General features: G+C 37.1%; 1 protein-coding gene across 2 annotated transcripts in view; it reads right to left on the bottom strand.

Moving 5' to 3' along the window:
• MAP2K5 (mitogen-activated protein kinase kinase 5) overlaps positions 1–23201 on the bottom strand; it is a 3489187-nt gene that overhangs the window by 446312 nt on the left and 3019674 nt on the right. For both annotated transcript variants that reach the window (XM_044077884.1, XM_044077885.1), the window contains one exon: positions 14975–15036. In XM_044077884.1, coding sequence (XP_043933819.1) covers positions 14975–15036 — 62 coding nt within the window. The remainder of the gene's footprint in view (positions 1–14974; positions 15037–23201) is intronic.

Here is a 23201-nt window from a genome sequence, read left to right as displayed (position 1 = left end):
GTCCACAGATATTGTTTATCTGGCACAATGTGAGGCTTGTCATGCGTTCTATGTGGGGAAGACCAATAGGAGTCTCAGAGACAGAATGCGTGAACGTATGTATAACATCAGGGTAGCCTCTAAGGTAAACGCTCTAGCGAAACATGTCAGTGAATTTGGAGACTCCCACAAATTTAGATTTAAGATTGTAGAGAGGATTAATAGAGGGATTAGAGGAGGTGATATCAAAACATACACTGAAGCTAGAGAAGCCACTTGGATCATGAGATTGAGGTCCGATATATACCCTGGTATTAATGGAAAAGTCTCAATTAAACCCTTCCTTAGAATGAGAGGATTAAGGACATGATATATTTACATATATATCTTTCGTATTTAGCTTCCGGATCATACGGCACATCATGTTTTATAGTTTTTTTGATATTGGACATTTGTATGTATATGGGTACTTACATGTACTTTTATTTATTTATATACATACATTTACCATAGACTTTGCTATTTATTTCAAATATGATTTTACAAGTGTTATACACATATTTATATATTTATACATATATATGTATATATTCATTATGTTTAGCATAGATATATGTAGGGTAGTGTTGCTTTACTAAATGCATTTATATTATAGTTTGGTAACATGAGATTCAGCAATGCATTGCTTGAATTCCTTTTATTTTGCACTGGCACTTTAAGAGTTGAGCGACATGTTCGCGCTTTTTTTGATTTAAATTAAATTGGGTGATGCTTGGAGAATGTAATAGGTCTGAAGAAGCCGTAAGGTGAAAGCGCTAACCTGTTTCAAGCTACAATTTTATTTTCATTTTTATTAAAGAAAGATTCGTGAACTGAATGAGTCGTGTTTTTATCGTTTATGAAATTAGGACTCTTGAAGTTTTTGGGACCTGATATATGAACTGGTGTTATATCTACTGTGGTTTGCTCCTATTGACTTTTGTTTGTTATCGACCACTTATATTTATATTTTAATAGACTCACTATTAACTTTTTATTTTTATCATTTATCCAAAGCAAAGCTCTATACAAATTCAGTGAAGCAGCATATACAATCGGGTTCCTTAATCTTAAACCTATGTCTTCCTTAGCCATACACAAGGCTCCTCTTTTCACTAGATTCAGTCTCGATCATCATATAAAATAAATAAAATGCTTGTTGTACTTAAATTACTGGAAACATGGATACTTGCTAAATACTCTAGCTTTCCCAATATAATTGAATTAATTAAATGAACCTTTTTATTAAAAGATAACTTATATGTTTTCCAAAAACAAGAAAGTTTCTTTATGTTGTCGATGATCCTTTTCCATTGTTTCTCATTTACATTATTACCTCCAAATCTTATACCCAACACAGAAATTTCTTTTACAAAAAAGATAATCCTGTCTTTACTATATCACCCAGCCCTTTACCCGTCTTTATTTAAATTCATACCTATTGTGTTTAAACATTCATAAATATAACATATTACTTCTTTCATCAAGACCTTGTTTTTCAAAATTAGTATATCATTTGCATAAGTGAACATAACTGGAATTTTATCCCTTCATTAGTAATATAAGTAGCATCTTTCATAAGGATATTTACATCTTTAACCAATACATTCATAATTAATCCAAACAGTATACTATTTACAGGACATTCTTCATGTATGCCTTCCTTTATACCTGTTTCATAGGTTCATAGGAGATTACTTGGCTAACGGCTCAATAGCCTGATTTTACCCAATATAGGGCCCCTAGAGGCAAGACGATGGGATGAATGTGTGCCTATATCTTGAGTATCTTACAGATTTCCCCATCCATAAAGGACACAGGCACTACTCCAATGGCTAATTTACGATTCCCCATCCATTGATCCAAAATGCATTTGAAGAGGGCCAGGGAAGGGTACTGCTTAATTTGAAAAAGAAGCCTGTTCCAAAGAAGGGGCAATCTCAGAGACACATATCTGTCTCTCCAGCATGTTTTGTTTGAATCATTGACTAAGTGTAGATCCCTAGATTGGGTGACCCTTGTGCTGTTTGACTTGTGGGTTTGTAGCAGTTCCATCAGGGCTGGATTTGTGAGTGCCTTATATGTCAGACATAGGTCACCCCTTAACAGTCGGAGGAGACAGAGCAAAGGGATAGGGCTTTTAGTCTATCTATACAGGACATATTGCTTACACCATGTATTTTCTTTGTGAGGAACCTGAGGTCGCTCCAGCTGATGTAAGTCCCTAGCCAAGTACATGCCAAATGCCACATTGCACTCGATTATTGGTCTAATTGAGGGCTGAATACAGTGGGACTATTATTTCCTTGGATCTGGACGCCATGCTTTTACTTATAAGTTGTGCCACACAGAAGGGCTTCCTCACCACTGTGGATACATGGTGGTCAAAATTCAGGCTACTATCTGTCTGTGTACCTGGATCTCTCACCTCTGAATCTACTATTAGGGTGTGCTATTGATACTGTAATTTGCAGGGGTATCAGACTTCCCAAAGGGTATGATAATGCATTTTTTTCACATTTAGTTTTAGGCCATGGTTCTGGCACCAATCATTTGTCTGATCTAGACCCTCCTGTGGATATCTACATCATTAGGAAATTCAGTGATTGTGCCCAGCTTGCAGTCGTCGGCAAACTTTCTCATCCAGAGGCCTTCCACATTAGCCTTGAGTTCAGAGAAGTATATTCTGAATGGGAGTGGTTCAAGCACTGAGCCTTATGGCACACCACTAATAATTGGTCTTTTGCTGGATCTGGGTTCACCCACTTTAACCATGTGTTCTGTCTGTGAGCCAATTGGCTATCCATCTGGTGATGTAGGGATTTATACCCACTTTTGAGAGTTTATTTATAATCCCTGAGTGGGGAACTGCATCATAGATTCATAGGTGTTTACTAGACTAACAATCACAAGGGTCTTTTTAAGCCTAGCCATGCACGCCAAATCTCTGACAAGTTCTGATACCCTTGATAAGTGTAAGCATGGACCTGGGACATGAACCATTTACAGGTTACCTGTTTGTATCACAGACATAGGTGCCAAACCAGGGATCAAATGCTTTGGCCAGATCAAGGTAGGCAGTATGTACTGTTTTACCCTCATGCATGGCCTAAGTGACTTTCAAAGAAATCCACCAGATTCAGTTGGCATGACCTGCCCTTGACAAAGCCGAATTGGATTGGGTCCAGATTTTGGAGGTTTCCTATGTCATTATTTATCAGGTCCATGATTATTCTTTCCATGGCTTTACAAATAAAACTAGTCAGACTTATGGGTTTGTAATTTCCCAGGTCAGTAGATGGCCTCCCTTTATGCAGAGGGATGACTGCTCCTCCACTCTAATAGGACAAAGCCAGTCTGGAGGCTGTGGTTAAATAGAGATCCTAATGGGCCTGATAAATCCTGATTTAAGCTGTTTACAAGGTACCTGGTATATTGTCAGGCCCCACTGAAGCCACATTTTTACCTTTAGAGAGTGCAGTGGCAACATGTTCTTTATTGATAACTAGCGATAGTGTGCTGAAGGGTACGTCTTGGGGAAAATTGGGAATGATGGAGAGGTGAAATTTGAGCTGAATTTGTTGGCTGGCAGATTTTCTATATCTTCTGGCTGAGTACTGGTGATACCATCTGCAACTAATGGTGCACATTGTTGGGTGTTGCCCTTAAGACTGCGGACATAACTGAAAAATGCCTTACGGTTATCCTTAACTTGGGAGGCTAACTTAATCCATTCATTAAAATTCTTACTTTATTTTTGTCATATGTTGAACAGACATTCTTAATTTCCCACTAATGTTATATGCTGCCATAATTATCCATAAAAGTTCATGTTGTAATAACTATATCAAATGCTTTACTGAAGTCTATTATCATAAGCTTTGTTTCCTCTTTCCTATGCATCATCCACAATTTCCCTTATTGTTAATAACCATTCCTGGCAGCCTTTTCCATTTAAACTATATATATGCCATCTTCCATAATCTTTTTCATTTTACTTTCCATTGTCTTCGGAATTAGTTCCTTAAAATTTTGTAACCTACATTATTCAATACTATAGGTTGCCAATTTTATATTTCATTATTGTCTTCCTTTTTAAACCTTCATTTATCCACTCATTCATAACTTTTAAGCAGTTTTTTCAGGCAATCTGTACAATTCTTGTAGAATTATATCCTATTATATTTGAGCCTGTTACCAACTGTAAATAAACCTGTCCAAGGATTTTATCTAATTCATATAAGGAGACTTCATTTTCTAATTCTATATTTTCCATATCTGGTAGGTTTTTAGCATTCTATTCTTACTGTGTACCTTCTTTTCATTTTGAAGCATTTTCTTTATATAATTTATTATGGTATTCATAATTTGTCCCCGAGACCTTCGTACCTCTCCTCAATCATCTTTCATTTCTCTCAAAATGCTAGTATTTTCTTTTACTACTCAAGTAAGCTGATACTGCTTCTCCTTTACCTTTTAAATAATAGCTTTGCTTAAATAATAATTCTTTCATTTTCTCTTGATTCTTTTCATAATTTTCTGTTCTGTCACAAAATGTTCTCCATCATTTCTTTGCAAATCTTCTAAAGCATCTATAAATATTATCCCATAATTTGCTTTTCCTGCTTTTCTTACATCTTACTGCCATTAAAAAAAAAATTCTTATATAGTTTTTAGAGAGCCACCACTTTGACCAGTTTTTATAACTTACTTTAGTGGAACTGGGATCTTTCCATAATTGTATAATTATTTTGTTTTCATTGCCATCCCATAATTTCTCTCTTTTTTTCTTTTTATTCCTTTTCTCAATCTGATATACTCTCAGTTTTCCTTTATCTCTATCCATAAGGCTGAATGGTCTGAAAACACTGTTATAAGCATCTCTTCTTCAGCAACATATAAAGCTTTTGATACAATGAAACAATTTCCTTCAGTTTTATATACAATTAAAATACCGCATTTTATATCCTCAAACATTTCCTTAACATCACTGCCTCTTTTTTTAAATTTCTCCTCTCAAATCACAATTAAAATCTACTGTCAATATCATATTCATATTTATACTACATAATACAGAATTTTATGACATTTTCTTTCTTTACTCGTAACATAGGCATAAAATGCTATAATTCTATATACCAGAGTATGCCCTCGGAGATCTACAACAGTTAATCTTCCCATCATTACTAGTGTTACATTTAATATTTTCACTGACTTCTTACAAAGCACCACTATAACAGAACATGGTCCTTTTCCTAATTCCATATTGAGTCTCATTCCTAAAGCTTTCAGTTTGTGATCTCTCTTCTTGTGTCAGAATTCTTACATCTTCCATTATTATTATGTCAACATCACACTTACTACACCAATTTAAGATGCCTTTTCTCCTACTGTCTTGAAATTGCATTCAGGAAGTGATTTCCAGCTAGTTGTTAAAATGGTTTGTGGTACCACTGCACCTGTGAGTCTCTTCTACTGTTTTTTTTTCTTTACATTAGGCGGACTGGGTTTATTTACCTTGTGGTAGGAGGTATTGGCCTAGTCTACCTGAGTTGGTAAATACACAAAAGGACTCAGAGTGTAGTCATTTTATTGACTAGAGGTCTTAGTTTTCTGTTATTTCTGTGCTGTTAGAAATTTTGCACATTTGCATGGGTTAGCCGTGTCATGTACAGTAGCAAACACCTAGAAAGAACGCTTCAAAAAACATACCCTATAAAGTAGCAATATAGCGCAGATACCTTGTGCACAAAAAGATTACAGCAACTTCGGAGGAGTCAAGTGTCAGTGCCTACACATTTACTTTAATTCAGTATTGTGTAAACATTAAAGTAAGTAGAAATTTGTACTGTTTAGCAAATTCTGCTCTGATAAAGCACCCTTATTAGCCTTCTAATCCCAATACACCACCTCCTTGTAGCTCACAAATCAAAGGACTGGATAGTATGGATATGCAATTTCCTAACCTCTCTTGCTTGCTAGCTTGGTGGATATGGGCATCTTGAGACAGTGTTGCAATTGTCTCATATTTACTGACAACTACTTAATCTTTAAAGAAGTAGACACAGTATGCGAGAGGTGTACTTAGGGTAAACTCTCACACACAAGTACACATCAGGTTGTTGAAATCATGCACATAACACCCATCTCACATAGTATACAAGACACACAGACTAACGCATGCTGAAGAATTCAAAAGCAAACTTCCTAAACAACAAAGACTGCCTAGATCACCTGTTGTCAAAGCTATGCCTCAGCAAGCCAAAAGGCACTCAGAGAAAACAACACGTAACACCACACATACTGTCACTCTCAGTGGAGTCACAATCACTAAGCCCCTAAGGCAAGCAAGCACACTTTCCAGGACTCTTGTCATACAGGACTCCATTGTGAGATATACTGATGTCCCTCTAACCAGGCTGAACAAGGGGAATATACTGTTAGTTGCTTATCTGGATACAGAATATGCCAAATCACACATGCACTCAAGTCATTACACCACAGGTACCAGTCCGATTCCATCATAGACCCATGTAGGTGTAAATGATCTGAGATGTACCTCCCTGGACTATATGAAGAGACACATTATGCAGTTTTCATACTGTGTGTATCAAGCTGATATCAGCTTAGCATTGAGCAGCATATTACCATCACTGACGATGATGCCAAACATGAGCAAACTTGACTGATTTCAACAACTGGCTGTCTTTCTAGTGTCTTTCTACTGGATCCACTATTTGTCAGCTTGGGAGGACATGGTTAACAGACCATGTTGCTTTGCCAAGGATGGTCTGCACTCTCCTCTTTAGGCTTTTGAATACTGGCTAAAACTTTATCCACCACCTAATGCCTTTTTTCGGAAATGCCAAATTGACAAACCTACTGAGACAGCAAAATCTACTCAACTGAACCTCAAGGTGTTACTGTTCAGTGCCAAGAGCCTAAAGAAACAACTATACTCCATCCAAGTCCTCCTCACACTCGAGAATATAGACATCAGTGCAGTTACCGAGACATGGTTTAAAGCATCATAGAGTACCCTGGCAGTGCAAGGTTTCAGTAGCTGCGCAGAAAAGTTCTAAAGGAGGAGGTGTCTCAATATACATCAATAATGACATATCTCTAGGGTGGTCAAACAGGAAGACATGCTAGAGTTCCTCCATGTGCAGATCACCAAAGACAAAAAGAAACACTATATCCTAGACAACTATAGGTCATTCTCCATGTCCCAAGAAGCTCATAGTCATACCTGGACATACTGGAGGCACTACCATCCAACATAACACCCACCCTACTCATGTAAGACTTTTAATTATCCCTCTATAGACTGGGAATCCCTCACAGCCGCAAATCTACTGGCACAGAAATTCTTGGACTTCATAAATTCAAACGACCTTGACCAAAGAGTGAATATACCCACTACAGACTACAACATACTGGCCCTCGTACCCACCCCCAATGTCTCATCCTCCCTGTTACGGCCTGACCATAAAGCTGTTCCTTCAAAAACAAATTCATCTCTGTACTCTCATTAAAACCAGTAACAGTTAGGAAATACTCTAAGACAAATTAACTTTTATTAACTGATGGAGTGTCAAAAATTCAATGCCCCTCCAAACCCAGAGAACACAGCAGCCTATGCTGAATTGTGTCAGAGGCTCTGTACAGCCATGCCAATGGCTGCATGGAGGCTACTGTATACACCAGAAGCAAGTCTAGGACTAGTCCTAGAAACAAACCTCGCTGGTGGCATCCCAAATTAAACAGGATATACAACAAAAGGAAAAAAAATATGGCAAAAAAACAAGAAGGGTAATTATCATAAAAATAAAAACTCTCTCATCAAAGTAAATAGGCAACTAAGGGGCTAATTAGGTCAAGCAAAGCTAACTTTCAAGTTAAGACAGCCTCCCAGGTGAAAGATAACCATAAGGCCTTCTACAGCTGTGTCATAAACCTCAAGGACAGCGCAGAGCAATTTGCTGAACTGGTGGTTATTTGTGCCATATTCACTGAGCCTGGTGATACAGCAAACCTGTTAGCAGACAAATTCAGTTCCAACTTTACCTCCCCACCCCCATCCCCAACCATCCCTTCAAAAATACCATCACACATAACCTTTCCAACTGTAACTAGGAAGCCTGCAATGGCTTCAATCACTAAAGCCAAGAACACGGTCCCAATGGGCCACAATAACATCACAGTACGCCTCCTGAATATTCTAAAATATGACTTATCAGGACCCCTGGAGCTTTTAATTAACTATAGTCTTAAAACAGGCTTTGTGCCATGTGAATGGAAGACTACAATGGTGATCCCCCTTCATAAGAGAGGATCTTCAATAGATGCTGGAAACTACAGACCTATTAGTCTGACTAGTCTTACTTGCAAAGCCAAGGAAAGAATTATCAAGGAAATTATCAGTAAGGACATAGGAGTCCTCCAGACACTGGATCCATCCCAGTTTAGCTTTGTCAAAGGAAAGTTATGCTTACTGAATCTGGTGGACATCTTTGAAAAGGTCACTAAGGCAATGGATGAGGGGAAAACAGTGCATACTGCTTGCCTAGATCTGGCTAAAGCATTTGATAAAATACCCCACAAGGGGAAATTGTTAAACTTATGGAACGAGGTATAAACCCCTTTATGACAACCTGGATAGCTAGCTGCCTCACTGATAAGACCCAGGAGGTTGAATCTGTGAGGCCACCTCCACAAAGAGGCTGGTTACCAGTGACGTCCCCCCAGGGCCCTGTGCTGGGATCACTGTTCTTTGGTATCTACTTCTCAGAGTTCAAAGCCAATGTCAAAGGCCTTTGAATGACCCAAGTTCACAGATGTCTACAAACTGGGAGCAGTCAATGAATCTCCCCAAGATGAGAATACCCTTCAGGAAGGTCTAAAACAGACAAACATTTAGTTCCAAAGCCATGACTTAAAACTCAATATTAAGAAATGCATTACAGTACCTTTTGGGAAGTCTACTACCCATGTAACTACATAATCATCAATAAAATTATCTTAAAAGTTGATTTGTTAGTCAGGGATCTAGGAACTCATGTAGACAGTAACTTACCCTTCAACCAGCATGTGTCCAAGGCAGTAAGAAAATCATTCTATGCTCAACTTATAAGCAAGGGCATGACATCTAGGTCTGGACAGGACATCATAGTACTGTACCTGGCCAACATCAGACTCATCATATAATATAAATATAATGCCCCACTGGTATTCTACCTGACCAGACATATAAAGCAACTGGAATGTCCACAAAGGTTCCATACAAAAACAATACAGGGAGTAAACAATGTCCTACTCTGATCACCTCAAAACCCTCTCTCTTTACTTGGTATCATACAGACTTCTGATAGTTGATCATTGTCTGGCATACATGGCATCCCTGGACTGTTCTGATGAACCCTTTGCACATCCGCAAAACAAACAGCATCAGAACTACTAGATTAAAATACCAAAATTTTGCTTGTAACATAAATAGGACATGTTGGAAAGACAGACATGTTCCCCAGAGAATTCTTATTCTCTGGAACAGGCTCCCTTTCCATGTGAAACAGAATTCCTCCCTATCCCTATTTAAGTGCAAGTTGGACTAATGGATGGGTAATTGGAAATTCACTCCTGGTCTGGTGCCTATGTCTTGGAGGCTGTCAGTAAATTACCACCTATAAATCAAATTTGTGGGTCACATTTGGGTTGCATGACTAGGCTTTTAATGGTCCTAGTAGTTATTAGCCTAGTATACACTTCTGAACATATACTTATATTTTAATGCTATTTATATTTATTAAAGGCACTCTAAAGTTATCACTATATCTATGTTGTAGTTTACTAGGAATTGTGTATAACTTTAAATACATTTTACATGATCCATTTTCTTTCTTTTTCTCTTTTACATATATCACTTTTAACTTTCTCTCTCTCTTAATCTTTTAGCGAGATAATTTTTTCTCTAACTTTTCTCCAATTTATATTTTCCTCATCACTTATTTCAGAACACTCTTGTAGAACATCTTCTGTTTTGTTGCTCTCGTAAACCTTACCTATATTTCTGGCCCATTCTTGCTTCCCTCCTTCCTCGTTATATTGTATTGCTACCATTTCTCGTCTTCACATATTTTCCTCACTTTTTTCTTCTTCCACATCCTTTCTTTCTATATTATAATCCATCCATAAATGCCCAATTTTGTTACATTTATAACATTTCAATTCACATTTTTTGCATCATGACCTGTTTTCCCACAAATATAATGTTCCCTTTTATCACAATTACTTATCAAATGATCATCCATTCCACAGAAAAAGCATGTTTTGGGTTGACCCCAGAATTTTACAACATCCTTGTTTCCTTCTACACTTATCATATGAGGAATATGAACAATTTTCCTCTTTTTCAATTTTCAATACAATATGACAACCCCATCTACCAGTCCACAATCCTCTATTATCATAAACTTTACTAATGTCCATAACTTCTTTACACAGTTTACATAAATGTCTCTTCAAAGTCTTTTTTCAACTTCAGTTAGAAACTGAATATGTATTTTCTTCCTTGTTTCCCTGAGAAATGCTTTAACCACATATGAATTCCAGGGAATACAGTTCTTATTTTTTATACTCTCCCAAAAAGCTTTCTATAAGAGCACCAGTCTCAAATATAATGTCAAAAAATGTCTATTTACGAATAAGAATAAAAGCTCTTAACTTTACTAATAATGATACCATCAAATTATCCCATATGTCATACCTGTCCATTTAATTTTCTTCTTTATTCTGGATTATTACACGTTTCTTTTGATTGTTGCTATTACTTTCCTTCTGTTCCTCTCTCACCACTTTCCCTGCATTGTCCTTAGTCTGAATATACAATTTCCTTTTCAGACTGTCTTCTTTCAGAATGACTTCAAATTCCTCTGAATGGATTTTATCTATAAATTCATCCTAAGAAACATCTTTTCCACTCTCTGGCTTGCTCTGCATTAACAGTTCACCCAAAATATCACCCACAACCCTCTTGACTGGAGCATTGCAATATTATATCCATCATTTCAGAAATCATCTGCTTCCAACGAAGCAAACAAGTTCGGCTGAAATAAATTCCTCTGAATTATGTAACAGTTCTAGCACAGCACCAGTGTTCACCTCTGTGCTATCCACCACCATGTATTCCTTGAGCAGGGTTCTCCCAGTCACCACTGCACTAGGACTGGAATGGCCACTCTCCTAACAAGTAGGGGAAGTTCCCCAATGCCTTGGCCAAATTTCCCTAGTAGTATAAATATCACCTCTGGTCTCCCTTGAAAAGAGGCTATTAGCTTAGTAGGACTAACCCAGTCAAGAAAAGATAAATAAATAAATTCATTGGTAAATTCAGAAGATTCACCACAAATTTGTATGTTAATGTCTCAGAATCAATCAAAAAGGCTGATAGAAAAGAAGAGGGATGATGAAACTAACTACATTTGCAGAAATGCCTCTGCAGACCATGAAGAAATCTGAAACATGCAAAAACATTCAAATGACTTTTAAGACTCATCAGTGATATGAACTACTGCAAAGCAAAATGTGCTATGATGTTGACACCATCCCTCCTGTGGCAACCAGATGAAACAGCTTCAGAACATTACCCTTTCTCTGGCGCTGTTATGCCCCACTTATCTTTGAAGTGGTTCGTTACAAAAAGAAAAAACTTGCTCACTCTGTTAAGAGAGAACAAAGTGATTACTTGAGACCACTGTGCATCACTTTGGGAGTTTCTTTTTTATTAATGTTGTGTAATACTGAAGATGGTATATAAAAGTTCATGGGGTACACGAGGCTTTCCCCTTGCATCGGTGGTAGAGGGGAGCTTATTCACTTAAATATTTGTTTCAAGCTGATGCATTACATGTAACGTTATAGGGTTTCCTTTTAGGTTTCTAGACACAGCATTTGTGATCCAAACATGCTTGATGCATAACAGAAGTCTTTAACCACTCATGCACTACTGAAACCACAGCAGAGACATCTGAGGGATGATTGCCTAGGAAGGACACCCCAATTAAGATCTCATTATTGCCAAGGATGTTCTCTCTATTCATCGTCGTAATGCTCCTTACCTTGTCTAGGCTAGGTAGCATCAAGAGGATTGCTCTAAACAAGGGCTATGGTAGACTAAGACTCTCCAAGAGGCAGCTCACAGCTCTAGACCTTAATGTGAATAATGAAATAAAAATCCATACCTTCTGATATAGTCCCAAAACGATCACTTCAACTAAGGTCTTTTAGTAAGGCAGTCCAACAATCTCTCAACCACTCCGCTTCAAATGAGGAGAGTTGGAATAAGAAACAAAAGAGACCCAAGAAGAAATCTCAGCAACCTGCTCCATCTTTCCCACTTACTCTGTGAGAACTGATACAACAGAGTGTTCCTTTTCAGAATCAGCAAAAATACTTTTTTGTGGTCCATCCTACTGGTCAACGGCTGAGACAGCATGGTGAAACAGGTTGAAAAAGAACGTAACTTGTCATTCAGTACAGGGTCTGCAGATGGGTACTTTAACAATGCAAATGATGAACTATTTGCCTTTTTTCATTGGATAGTTACCTGGCAGTGAAAGAAATTTCACCAGCTGCAGTTGATTCTCCCATTCAAATAAAATGAATAAAAGCTCAATAATAACTGATTGGTTGGCAATCTTACAACTTGCCATTTAAGTGAATAATAGAAAAACATATTTTTTTTCTCATATAGCCTGCCTCAAGAAAAATGGTGACAAATAGGATGGGGAGCCCCTTGATGGAAGGGAAAGAGGGTACCTAAGATAAAGTAAAGTAAGCAGGTGTCCACACATCAACAAGGACAATGGCATCAATAACAGCGGCAGTGAGAAGTCCCTGGCAACAGCGCAGATTCCCCGAGCACTGGAGAAACCTACTTTGATCATACTGAGAAGGGGGTTCCCTGGAGAAAGAATAATGGAGATGGTATTTACAACTGTAGCAAGTCTAAAGAAAATGGTGGTTTGTAGCACCTTTTGCTGCGTCTTACAATCCAATGAATCTTTGAAACCCTCTTGATAAAGGATGAGGTGGTCTTCTTTGGAATCCTTGCATATGGCATAGGATCCTGAACAAGATGCACGGGGTTTACAGTAGATTCAGCTTAACAGCCTTCTGACCACACTTGCAAGTCTAGAATAATCAACAGAAGATTTCTTCATTTCAGAAGAAAAATAGCTTGAAACCATGTTACTTTCAAAGAAAAAAGGCAAGAAACGTTCAAGCCTTGTTATTTACAGGAACTACCTCAGTTTTTATCCAGTGTCTAGAAATGATAGTGTTTTAAGGACAAGAGATAAAAATCAGGGGTTTATGAAAATACAGGAATGACTATCATGCATGCACAACACCTTTGCACTGAGTACTGGTTAACGTGTTATGTATGATTTATTACAGTACACAGTTTTTTGCATTTTGGCTTTCCCTTGGATATTTACTTGTATACAAATATACATAAAATAATATATAAAATAACTTGAGTGATACCCTGTTCTTTAAGAATGCACAGATGATTATGCACTACACTTTTGCAAGCTTAAATGTGGTAAACATATAACTGTCTACAGTGGCCTAGTAATCAATTACATTATTACCCAGGATATACATAATGGTGTCTCTTTCAGTAAACTGGTATAGCACCTTTAATTGTGAATTTTATTTTTACAAATGCTTTCATGGTTTTGATCTACTACATATTGTGAACTATGTAAAGCTACCTGACTCTTGTATGAAAATCACCTAACAAATGTAATTTTATTGTATTCCCCGAGTTTTCTTATAAGCTGAGGTTAACTGTCTGAACTTTTGTTGGGTCATCATGCAGCACTGATTATGTCACCCTTATAGTCTTTCACAGCGTTATACACTAAAGATCATTCGGCTATGGTTTCCTGCCTTCCTAACTAAACAGGAATCTCTGAATTTCAAGGGTCATTACAGACATATTTACTTATTATTTTACTGGTAAAGTGCTTCATTTTAGGGGAGACCTGGGAACATGGGCAGAAATTAAAACTCTTTATCTACTTGATAGTGTAGGTTTTTTATTCTTTTTAGAGATAAGGTGTCCAGTACTGCTACTCTAGAACAATAACACTGCTAACTGCTTTGGACAATGGGATACTTGTTTTTCAGGTCTGCTTTTTTACAGCAGTGTAGAATTTTGAAACAATTTTCACTGAAATGGAAACATTGTTCTCTGTTCTGCTGCCCTGTTCATACTGTTCATTTTCCCTTTATTACCACAAATTACTTTTTAGCACTCTGTTTCTCAGCTGATATTTATGCTATAAATACTTATACATTCTGAAACCCAGTTGTATCAGGTGAGCAGAAGTTATTTTCAGGAAAATCATAGTTATTTTAATGTCAGCAGTTTTTACATTCAAAGCGTAAAAAACACTTAATGTCATGGCTTCAAAACATATACATAGTGGTGACAGTAAGCACATACGTGTTTCTATTTCAACAAGATTTGTGTTATGTTTAAATACAACAATGGGATTATGGGACATTGCCAAATGTGTACAGCACTACTTATACTCTAAAATTAGCAACATTATTATTTTTAAACTGTTGACATGTTTATATGAATACATATCTGAATGGCACTTGGAATCGAATGCTACAAATGAAAACACCTTTCCACAATAAAGTAAGCAAAGTGATTGAAAAACACAGCTCCACAAAACCAACATGTACAGACCCTTTGTGTAAATAACATTCATAGAATTTAAACAATTTCATCAGCTTTACTGCCCCATCTGCCAAAGCCCCCACCCCCAAGTCCCTGTTGTCTCTGAAAGGATGCAGGGAGAAGCATAAGGTCTTGTGAAGCTGCTGGGTTAATGGAATGTATCATTTACATCAAGGGCATGGCATGTTTGCAAACTGAGCTTACCACTGAGTGATGAACTGCACAAATGGCTCCGAGAATTCCCCAACCGGAAGGACTGGTGGATCCTGGGAATGATTAAGATAGAGAGGAAAATGGAGAGAGAAAGAAAGGGAAAAAAGAGAGCAAAAGAAAATTAAACACAATTTACAGAGTGCACAGATAGCACAAAACAAACAAGCATAGAACAACAAAATTTTATCAAGTAAGGTACAGTAGTACAAGAGGCTACAAAGCACAGATGTTAAGATCAAATACACATGCACAGCAAATAGTATGCATTTGTTTCAAACATACAGGAAATAAACAGAATGTGTAAGACAAAGAGATTTGGAGTAGAGGTGATAAAGGACAAAGATAGCCAGAGGGAAGCAGGCAGGTAGAGAAAACAGTAAATGAGAAATTAATGATTATTTAAATAACACACAAATGGTCCTGTAATTAACAGAGAGCATGCAGATTACTTCACTTTCAGACCTTGTTTCCTGTAACATATTGACATATTTTTAAACTGTCAGAATTATGATAATATAAATAACTGAGTTTCAGACAGACCAATATAAAATGAAAAGAAGAAAACCCAGTCTGCTTCATCATCTGCATATGTATATATTTTACACCAGCCAACAGTATAGATGAATGCAGGATGATATGTAGAATATCTAATACAATCAAAGGATGCAAGACAAAACACAGCTTAAGCCAAATGATTGGGAAAATGCACTGAAAAGGTATCCTCTGCCACCAAGCAATCATCTTTAACCAGCATCCACTGGTTATATCTGCAGATTATAAGAACATATTTGGCCCTGTAAATGTGTCTTCCTTAACTAGAACAAATGATCAAGCATTAAAAAGACACTTTACATGTCATGTAATAAACACAATGAATAGAAATATGCCACAAATTTAAACAAAAGAATGTATGCACAATACACATCCTGTTTCAGTAAACGGAAAGACCTCCAAAGGCTTTCTACTGTGATAGCGCAAGCTGCAAAGAAATTAAACCACACAGTACTCTAACAGTCATCTCATTAAACTTCCAATTGGAGCAAAAGAGCTACATAAAACAGGCAGCTGCAAATGACTCCATTCTAATTTATTCTCATTTGCTATTAAAAATACCTTTTGGCAGCATTTTTTTAATCTCTTTCACTGACATCCCTGTATAAAGTACCCTGCAAAGTATGATACATGCACCTATTTAAATTAACAAAGGAATGACTTATTTTAATCTCACTGTGCTTTGGAGTGCTTCAGCCATTTCGATGAGCAATATATCATTACATACACCCTTCCAGTGCTGCAGGCTACAAACCGTGTGTGTGTAGCATTTGGTTGGAACCAAACAATTTTTCTCAAATACAACTGTGTCAAATACATGCATGTATTCATTATAGCAAGAAATGGAGACATAGTGGGAGAAAAAATGTGTGTGTGTGTGTGTGTGTGTGTGTGTGTGTGTGTATGTGTGAAGAGGGCAGCTTGCTTTGATGTACTAAAAAATAGATGATGAAAGCTCATCAGTACTATGCAAGTGTCATTATCAATGATGGCAAATAGATACTATCACAGAGCCTCTGATGTGATTAGTAAATATACATGTAATTGCCATGGCCAATTATCAGAAAAATGGGATCGGTAATTACAAGACAGAAAATTAACTAGCAGTCTTATTAGGGCTTTGTTTCCAATTCTAGAAACTGGAAACTGTTTCAAAAATAAATTAAATCAAACACAGCTGAAAAGCAAAAGGTAAAAAAAAGAAAACAACTGAAATGTTAAACATGTATGCATGTTTTTAATATGGTTTACACAGTCACTGTCCCCTCAAAAAAAAAGTGCTACTGCTATAAAAAAATGTAATAACAGACAAATTTAACAACGCTAAAATTTAATTGCAGTTATCTCCTATGGTTATGAGGTTGACTGATCACATATACCTACAGCAGTCTGAAGACATCTGCATACACTTTCTAAAACAAGGGACAATAAGAAAGAAAAAAAAAAACAAATAAAACCCCCCAAAACATTCATTCATTCTCCAATATATGTTTTACTCTATTCAGGACTATGGGGAAGACAATGCCTATGCCAGAAAGCAACAGGAAAAGATACAGAAGCTGTACTGGATGGGGTGCCAGGCCATTGAAGCATACACATGTATGCATACATATATACAAACACATACACATCACATGCAGCCTCAATTAAATCATGTAATAATTAACATGGCATGCATTTTTACAGCTTCCATCTCTACATATTTACTAAAAGACATAGCTACATTACCACTTCTGTATTCATAAAGAATCATTCGGTCATGGTTTGCAAAGCAGTGTTAACAATATCATGTAAAAAAGTGAAGCGGTACTAGTCACACAAAGAAAAAAAAAATGAAATGCCCTTGAATGTCAAACTGTGGATAGTCTATACATTATAGTACAGCATATGTCTTAATTAACCACTGAGTAAACCTACACTAGGCCGAATCTCTTACAAACACAGAGACTAGCAACTCTGAAAAATGGTCACCAAAACAAATTACTTGGGGGTATGGGACATATTCTGCTTTAGTAACTACCTGCTGTCAAGCTGTCAACATGTAAACTGATATTTTTAAGCAACCTGTCACTGGCTGCTTCTAACAGATGTAGTATTCCCTTCTCCAGTGAATGCTATGTAAATTACTTTGATTTAAAATGCAAAACAAAAAACAGCTACGAGGGTCTGACCTTGGAATTGAGCTCACCCCTTACAGCATTTAGCACGTACAGGCTGACTATAATTTGCCATGTAGCTTGTTTAAATGACAGTACCACTGTTGTCACTACTGGAACTGCAACTGCTTAAATATCCAGCTTATTGCAAGAATTTTGCCTTGCAAAGGTTATTATATTTATCACAGTAAAGCTTTAATTCACAGTGGTTTCAGTAAGTACTTGGTCAGCTTAAATTTTGAAGGCACCTGAAATCTGCACATACAGCTAGGGTACAGACAAGGGCAGTGGAAAAATAGTTTGACTGATGCATGTGCCTTGTGAGTAATGAACAGTTCAAGGAGGCCAACCCATTACAACTGAAACCGTTTAATTATTAATTACGCACAATCTATGAGCAAAAGGACAAGTTCAGTATGTTTAATGTGTGGTAACTCCAACTGGACCGTCTCATGGCAGTTTGTTATTAGCACATGTCAGCAGTGTGGTCAGGCATAAAGAAAAAAGTGCTGCAGTAGAACACTTTCTACTAAACTTCAGATTCTAAAATTATTTAAAGGGGCAACTGATACATCACATTATACTAATACAACATATTAAAAAAGCAAAATGCAGAAGAACTTAACCCATTATTTCCTTCATTTCAAAATAATGTCAGAGACTTTCATTTCCAATTACTCTTAATATTTTTCTACTAAGAATATACTCCTTGTCAAATTTGTATACCCATCTTGAGCCCAAGTGTGCTTGGTTTTATTTGCAATCCATTGCTGATGATTTACTGTCATTTATTCCTTCACAGGTCATTAGGAACACCTTATTTGTTTGCTTTTACTGTATTACTGCCAGTTAAATAGTCTTTTTTTTCCATTTATAAAATTGGCAGTTCACTGAGACAGGCTTATGCCCCAATGTGAAGAATGCAAACATATATTAAAATGCAGTCACTACTGCATATAAAATTAGGGTCAGAGGATACAGATACTTGCATCCATGAAACAGGCTGTTCTTAAAATGCAAATGGACTGGAGAAAATCTGTTATGAAGCATATTTCCTGGTGGATAATCCATAGCAAGGAACCTCCACTAGTTACTGAATGATAATTGACTGTATTCCCTCCACTTAATCCAATGTCATCATTTTTTTCTCATCTTGTGCAGTGATCTCTGCTCACCATCTTCAAAGAGACAACTGAGAGCATAATAAACAAACATAAACAAAGATCTGGATAATATTTATCCCCTCCACCCCCATTGTTACAGCCCTGTTATTACCTTCTGACTATTAGAAAGTAAACAACTATTTATCATAATGCTTACATTTCAAAGGTATTTTCCATAGCTACCCTTCAAAAATCACAAAGGTCCTGTGGGTGATGAAACCTGCAGAGCTAGCATTCAAATACTCTTATCAGTGTCAGAAGGAATTAAAATTAAAATGAAAACTGTTTCAAGAAATGTACTAGAATCTGCATAAATGCTGCACAAAAATTTTGCAGTTACTCCTTTTTTTCTTGCCTCCCTTATATGTTCGAAACTGATCTATGCTAAAAGCAAAGCATGTCTGAAGACCCTACTTTTAAAACAAGAATCTGAAAGCGGTTTTATACAATGTTTGCAATATAAACAATTTTACTGTAAAACATAAATAATAATGTTTATATATACATTTGTAATGTTTACAGCTGAAAATCAGTTTTGCACATTACTTTTCAACTATAACAAAAAGAACAATGAAAACAAATCATCACATTAACAGCAGAGAAACTTGATATAAATGCTGAATGGGATCCCAGAGTATAACATAAAAGGGAGTGAATGAAATCAGCAGGCAAAATTTACATAAAACATTCATGTTTCTGGAGGCATGGGGAGGGCTTTATAAGAATAGTTATTTTCTTCTGTTTTCTACAGTCTCCTCCCCAAAAAGACTTTCCTTGTCAAAGCACCCAGCAGTTAAAAAAGGAAGACAAAAACTATACAGCAGAAATAAGGTAAGGTTTGTGAGGCTGTCAGTCCACACAGAGCAAATTTCTTGTACAGTCATAGGCATCTGTTATGCAATGTAATATAATATATTATACGACTCCCCTATTAATATTCGAAAACGTACACGCGGATTGGCCAGCTCAACCAGCGTGCCCGTTGTAAATCCCACAATATACAAACGGAAAAAGGTCCGGTTGCCCAGACTTTTTCCCATTGGTATAAACTGCCCCAAAACTTTTTTTTTTTAACAATTAAAAAAAAGAGAGAGAAGACGGAGCAACAGAGACTTTCTTTTCTCCATTGCTTCCATTTCAAAGCATTGATGTACTGGGTATGAGTGGGAATGCAAGTCCCTTACACATGTGCAGTATATCAAAACGAAGAAGCAGTATACCACAACCAGCAGAACAGCAATCCGACATTATACAAAGACATTATTTAAGAAAAGTAAGTATTTTTTTTCTTAAATAATGTCATTGTCAAATAGCAATAACCGACTCTGTGGTATATTGAAGATTTACCCATGGTTGCCTTTGTTTAATCACTCGGGCTTCGCCCTCATGATTAAACTACACCAACCATGGGTAAATCTTCAATATATCACACCACGTCGTTGGTTATTGCTTAAATATTTACTTGTGCTATACTCTTCCTTTTTAATTTTGTTCATTTTTGCAAGGGGGAATTTGGGCAGGAGGGGTCAGATATATAGGAAAAGGAGGTAGCAGGTAGTATATTTAAATGTCTTGTTGCCACAGCAAACTACGCTAAGAATGGTAGGTTGTTATAGCTTGTATAAAACATGCCTTGTAGAATATTTACAGCCTGGGAGACAAGTGTATGCAACTACATGTCAGTAAGCATCTGGGGATTCCAGAAGCTTGTATTTGCTTTCTATAAGACATGTAAAAAGCTTAACAGTGTAGTATGCTGAAATTTCTGGGATTCCATCCAATCATGTATCCATGACAGATGTTAAGGATGAGTGAGGTAAGTCTTTTGCTTAGAGCAAACTGCAGCTGGAGAGAGGTACAGTTTTTCCTTAACATGGTAGAGAAGTTTGTGCTAGGTTAAGGGCAACGTCAATGGGGTACTACTACTACTAGAGTCAGTATACAGCACACTGAAAGGAGTCATGTTTCCTAGCAGAGGTGGAACACCGAGCTTCTGGTATGGGCCAGGGGAATATTATCTACAGTGGTCAGCTGGACAGTGCCCTGTGCTGAGGGTTAGGACAGTTGCCCAGTGTGAAATGGATGAATCCTATTCATGCTCTTGACTGTCAAATCCCTGGTGGGTTCTCTATTCAAGAAAAAATCATTTTCATATGCAATATATTCTAACCCTAACGACAAGAAGAGATTACGTTCATGTACCTTTCAGAGTAATACATGGGGTATACTCAGTCAAAATCAGAAGCATGTATAATATTGGATCTTCTGGTACATCTTTACAAATACAGAAAGATAAAGAATCCAGCATGACCCATAATTCCATGCTGAATACTATAAAAATAAGAAGAACAATGTGAAGTAAGGGTAAACACTAACTAGTTACAAGATCCTGTAAATGAATGGCAAGCTATAACTGGAAAGCTAATAGCTGAAAGTTGATAACTGACAGAAACATGGCATAATATATATGCTACCACTCTAGATACCCTACATAGGGTTTATATTAGAACATCAAAGTTTCAAAACTTTGAATGTTCTAATATCAAACTATTCAGTGAAAGCGGAAAATATCAATGTAACAGAAAACCAAATGTTTTCCTAGGGAAAGAATTTGGTTGTCTGTTTCTGTTGGTTCAGTATTTTCAGCGCTGTGGTGGAAAGGTACGGGTCGGGTTCAGGTAAGTGTGCGATTGAGTGCGGGTTAGGGTAGTTAGGGTTAGTGTGCAGGTTAGGTATGTGTGCGACTGTGTGGACGTGAGGGTTAGGGCGGGTTAGGTGAGTTAGGGTTAAGGCGTGGGTCAGGTAAGTGTGCAATTGTGTGGATGTAAGGGTTAGGGCGCAGGTGAGGTGAGTGTGCGATAGTGACGGACCTTAGGGTTGCGGTTTGGGTTAAGGTAAGTGGATAGTTAGTGGTGTGTGTATAGTTTAGTGTAGGGTTAAGAGTAAGATTTTGTGTGTGTCTGTGTGGATTGCTGTTTGTTTGGTGTGCTTGTGTTGTGTGTGTGTGTTTTGGAAGAGCAAATTTTTTCACCAGGAAAAAATTTGCTGTTCTGTATGTTTGATGTTTTCAGCTTTCGCTGAATAGGGTTCAGTATTAGAACATTCGAAGTTTTGACACTTCGATGTTCTAATATAGACCCCCTGCATAGGCAAATCAGACAGTTAACTGAAGTCAGCATGAGGTTGATATATTCCAGCCACAATAAAGACAAACAAGGTACCTGTAGGAGGAGATGGCTGATCTGCTGAGGGAAACAGCTGGTAGACACGCTGGAGACATTGAGATTCCTAGTAAAGTGTAAAGTTACACCCAGACTTTCAATTATAATACTTACATCTATATGCACACAATCATATTTATACACATATATATATATATATATATATATATATATATATATATATATATATATACACACTATATACACACACACACACACACACACACACACATATATATATATATATATATATATATATATATATATATGTATATATATATATATATATATATATATGTGTGTGTGTGTGTGTGTGTGTGTGTACTGCATCCTTACAGATGAACCAGTGGAGTGGTGTGGGGGGGTCCCAGCTGACGTATCATGAATGTTGCTTTTCACAACCTACTAGTTAGGCTATTCCCAGCTGTAGGAATAAGGATGTACAGAGTGATAAATAGCAAGGATGGCTTTCTGGATAAATGTCTACCATACAAAGTATGAATTTGGTTTGTAGGATTGCCAAGTCTCTGCCATTTATTGCCATTCCTGACCCTATGCAGGCTTGTTCTACAAATGTGAAATTCACGCAACATTGGTTTTAATGTGTCAGCAGTTCTCAATTTGACTCAAGTGTTGAGCTAAGTGACTTGGGTTGGTTTGCAAGGAGTCCTGTTTGAAGATATAATGGTCAGTGACAAACTCACACCATCTGTCCATCTTTTGATGAAGTACACCTGCCCTAAATGGAGGAAGTTAGACTGCTAAACCTGTCAATATCACCAGGAAAATAATGTTGGCAAGCCACATTAAATAATGGCATACAATAGTGCAGCTTAACTGTGGAAAGACATCCTGACTAAAATTAACTTCAACCACAGGATCTCAGAGCTTTGATGGTGCTAAGCTGAAGACCCTGGTAATAGACACATTAATGTACAACCACTCACATGCAGTCCTAGAATGCTTGTTGTATTTAAAGACTGAGGTTGTGGTAACTCATGGATTTCTCCTTTCCCTGAGATACAACAATCTTGGAAGTTGGTATATGTAAGGAGGAGGGTATGTGGGGTGATGTATTTGTCCAAGCTCTAGAGTACAGAAGGTGGCTTACCCCTAAGAACACTTA

Source organism: Protopterus annectens, chromosome 7.part0, assembly GCF_019279795.1.
Source record: "Protopterus annectens isolate FY-2018-M chromosome 7.part0, PAN1.0, whole genome shotgun sequence".
In the NCBI taxonomy this organism is placed as follows: Eukaryota; Metazoa; Chordata; order Ceratodontiformes; family Protopteridae; genus Protopterus; species Protopterus annectens.
This window is presented reverse-complemented; position numbering and strand designations above follow the sequence as displayed.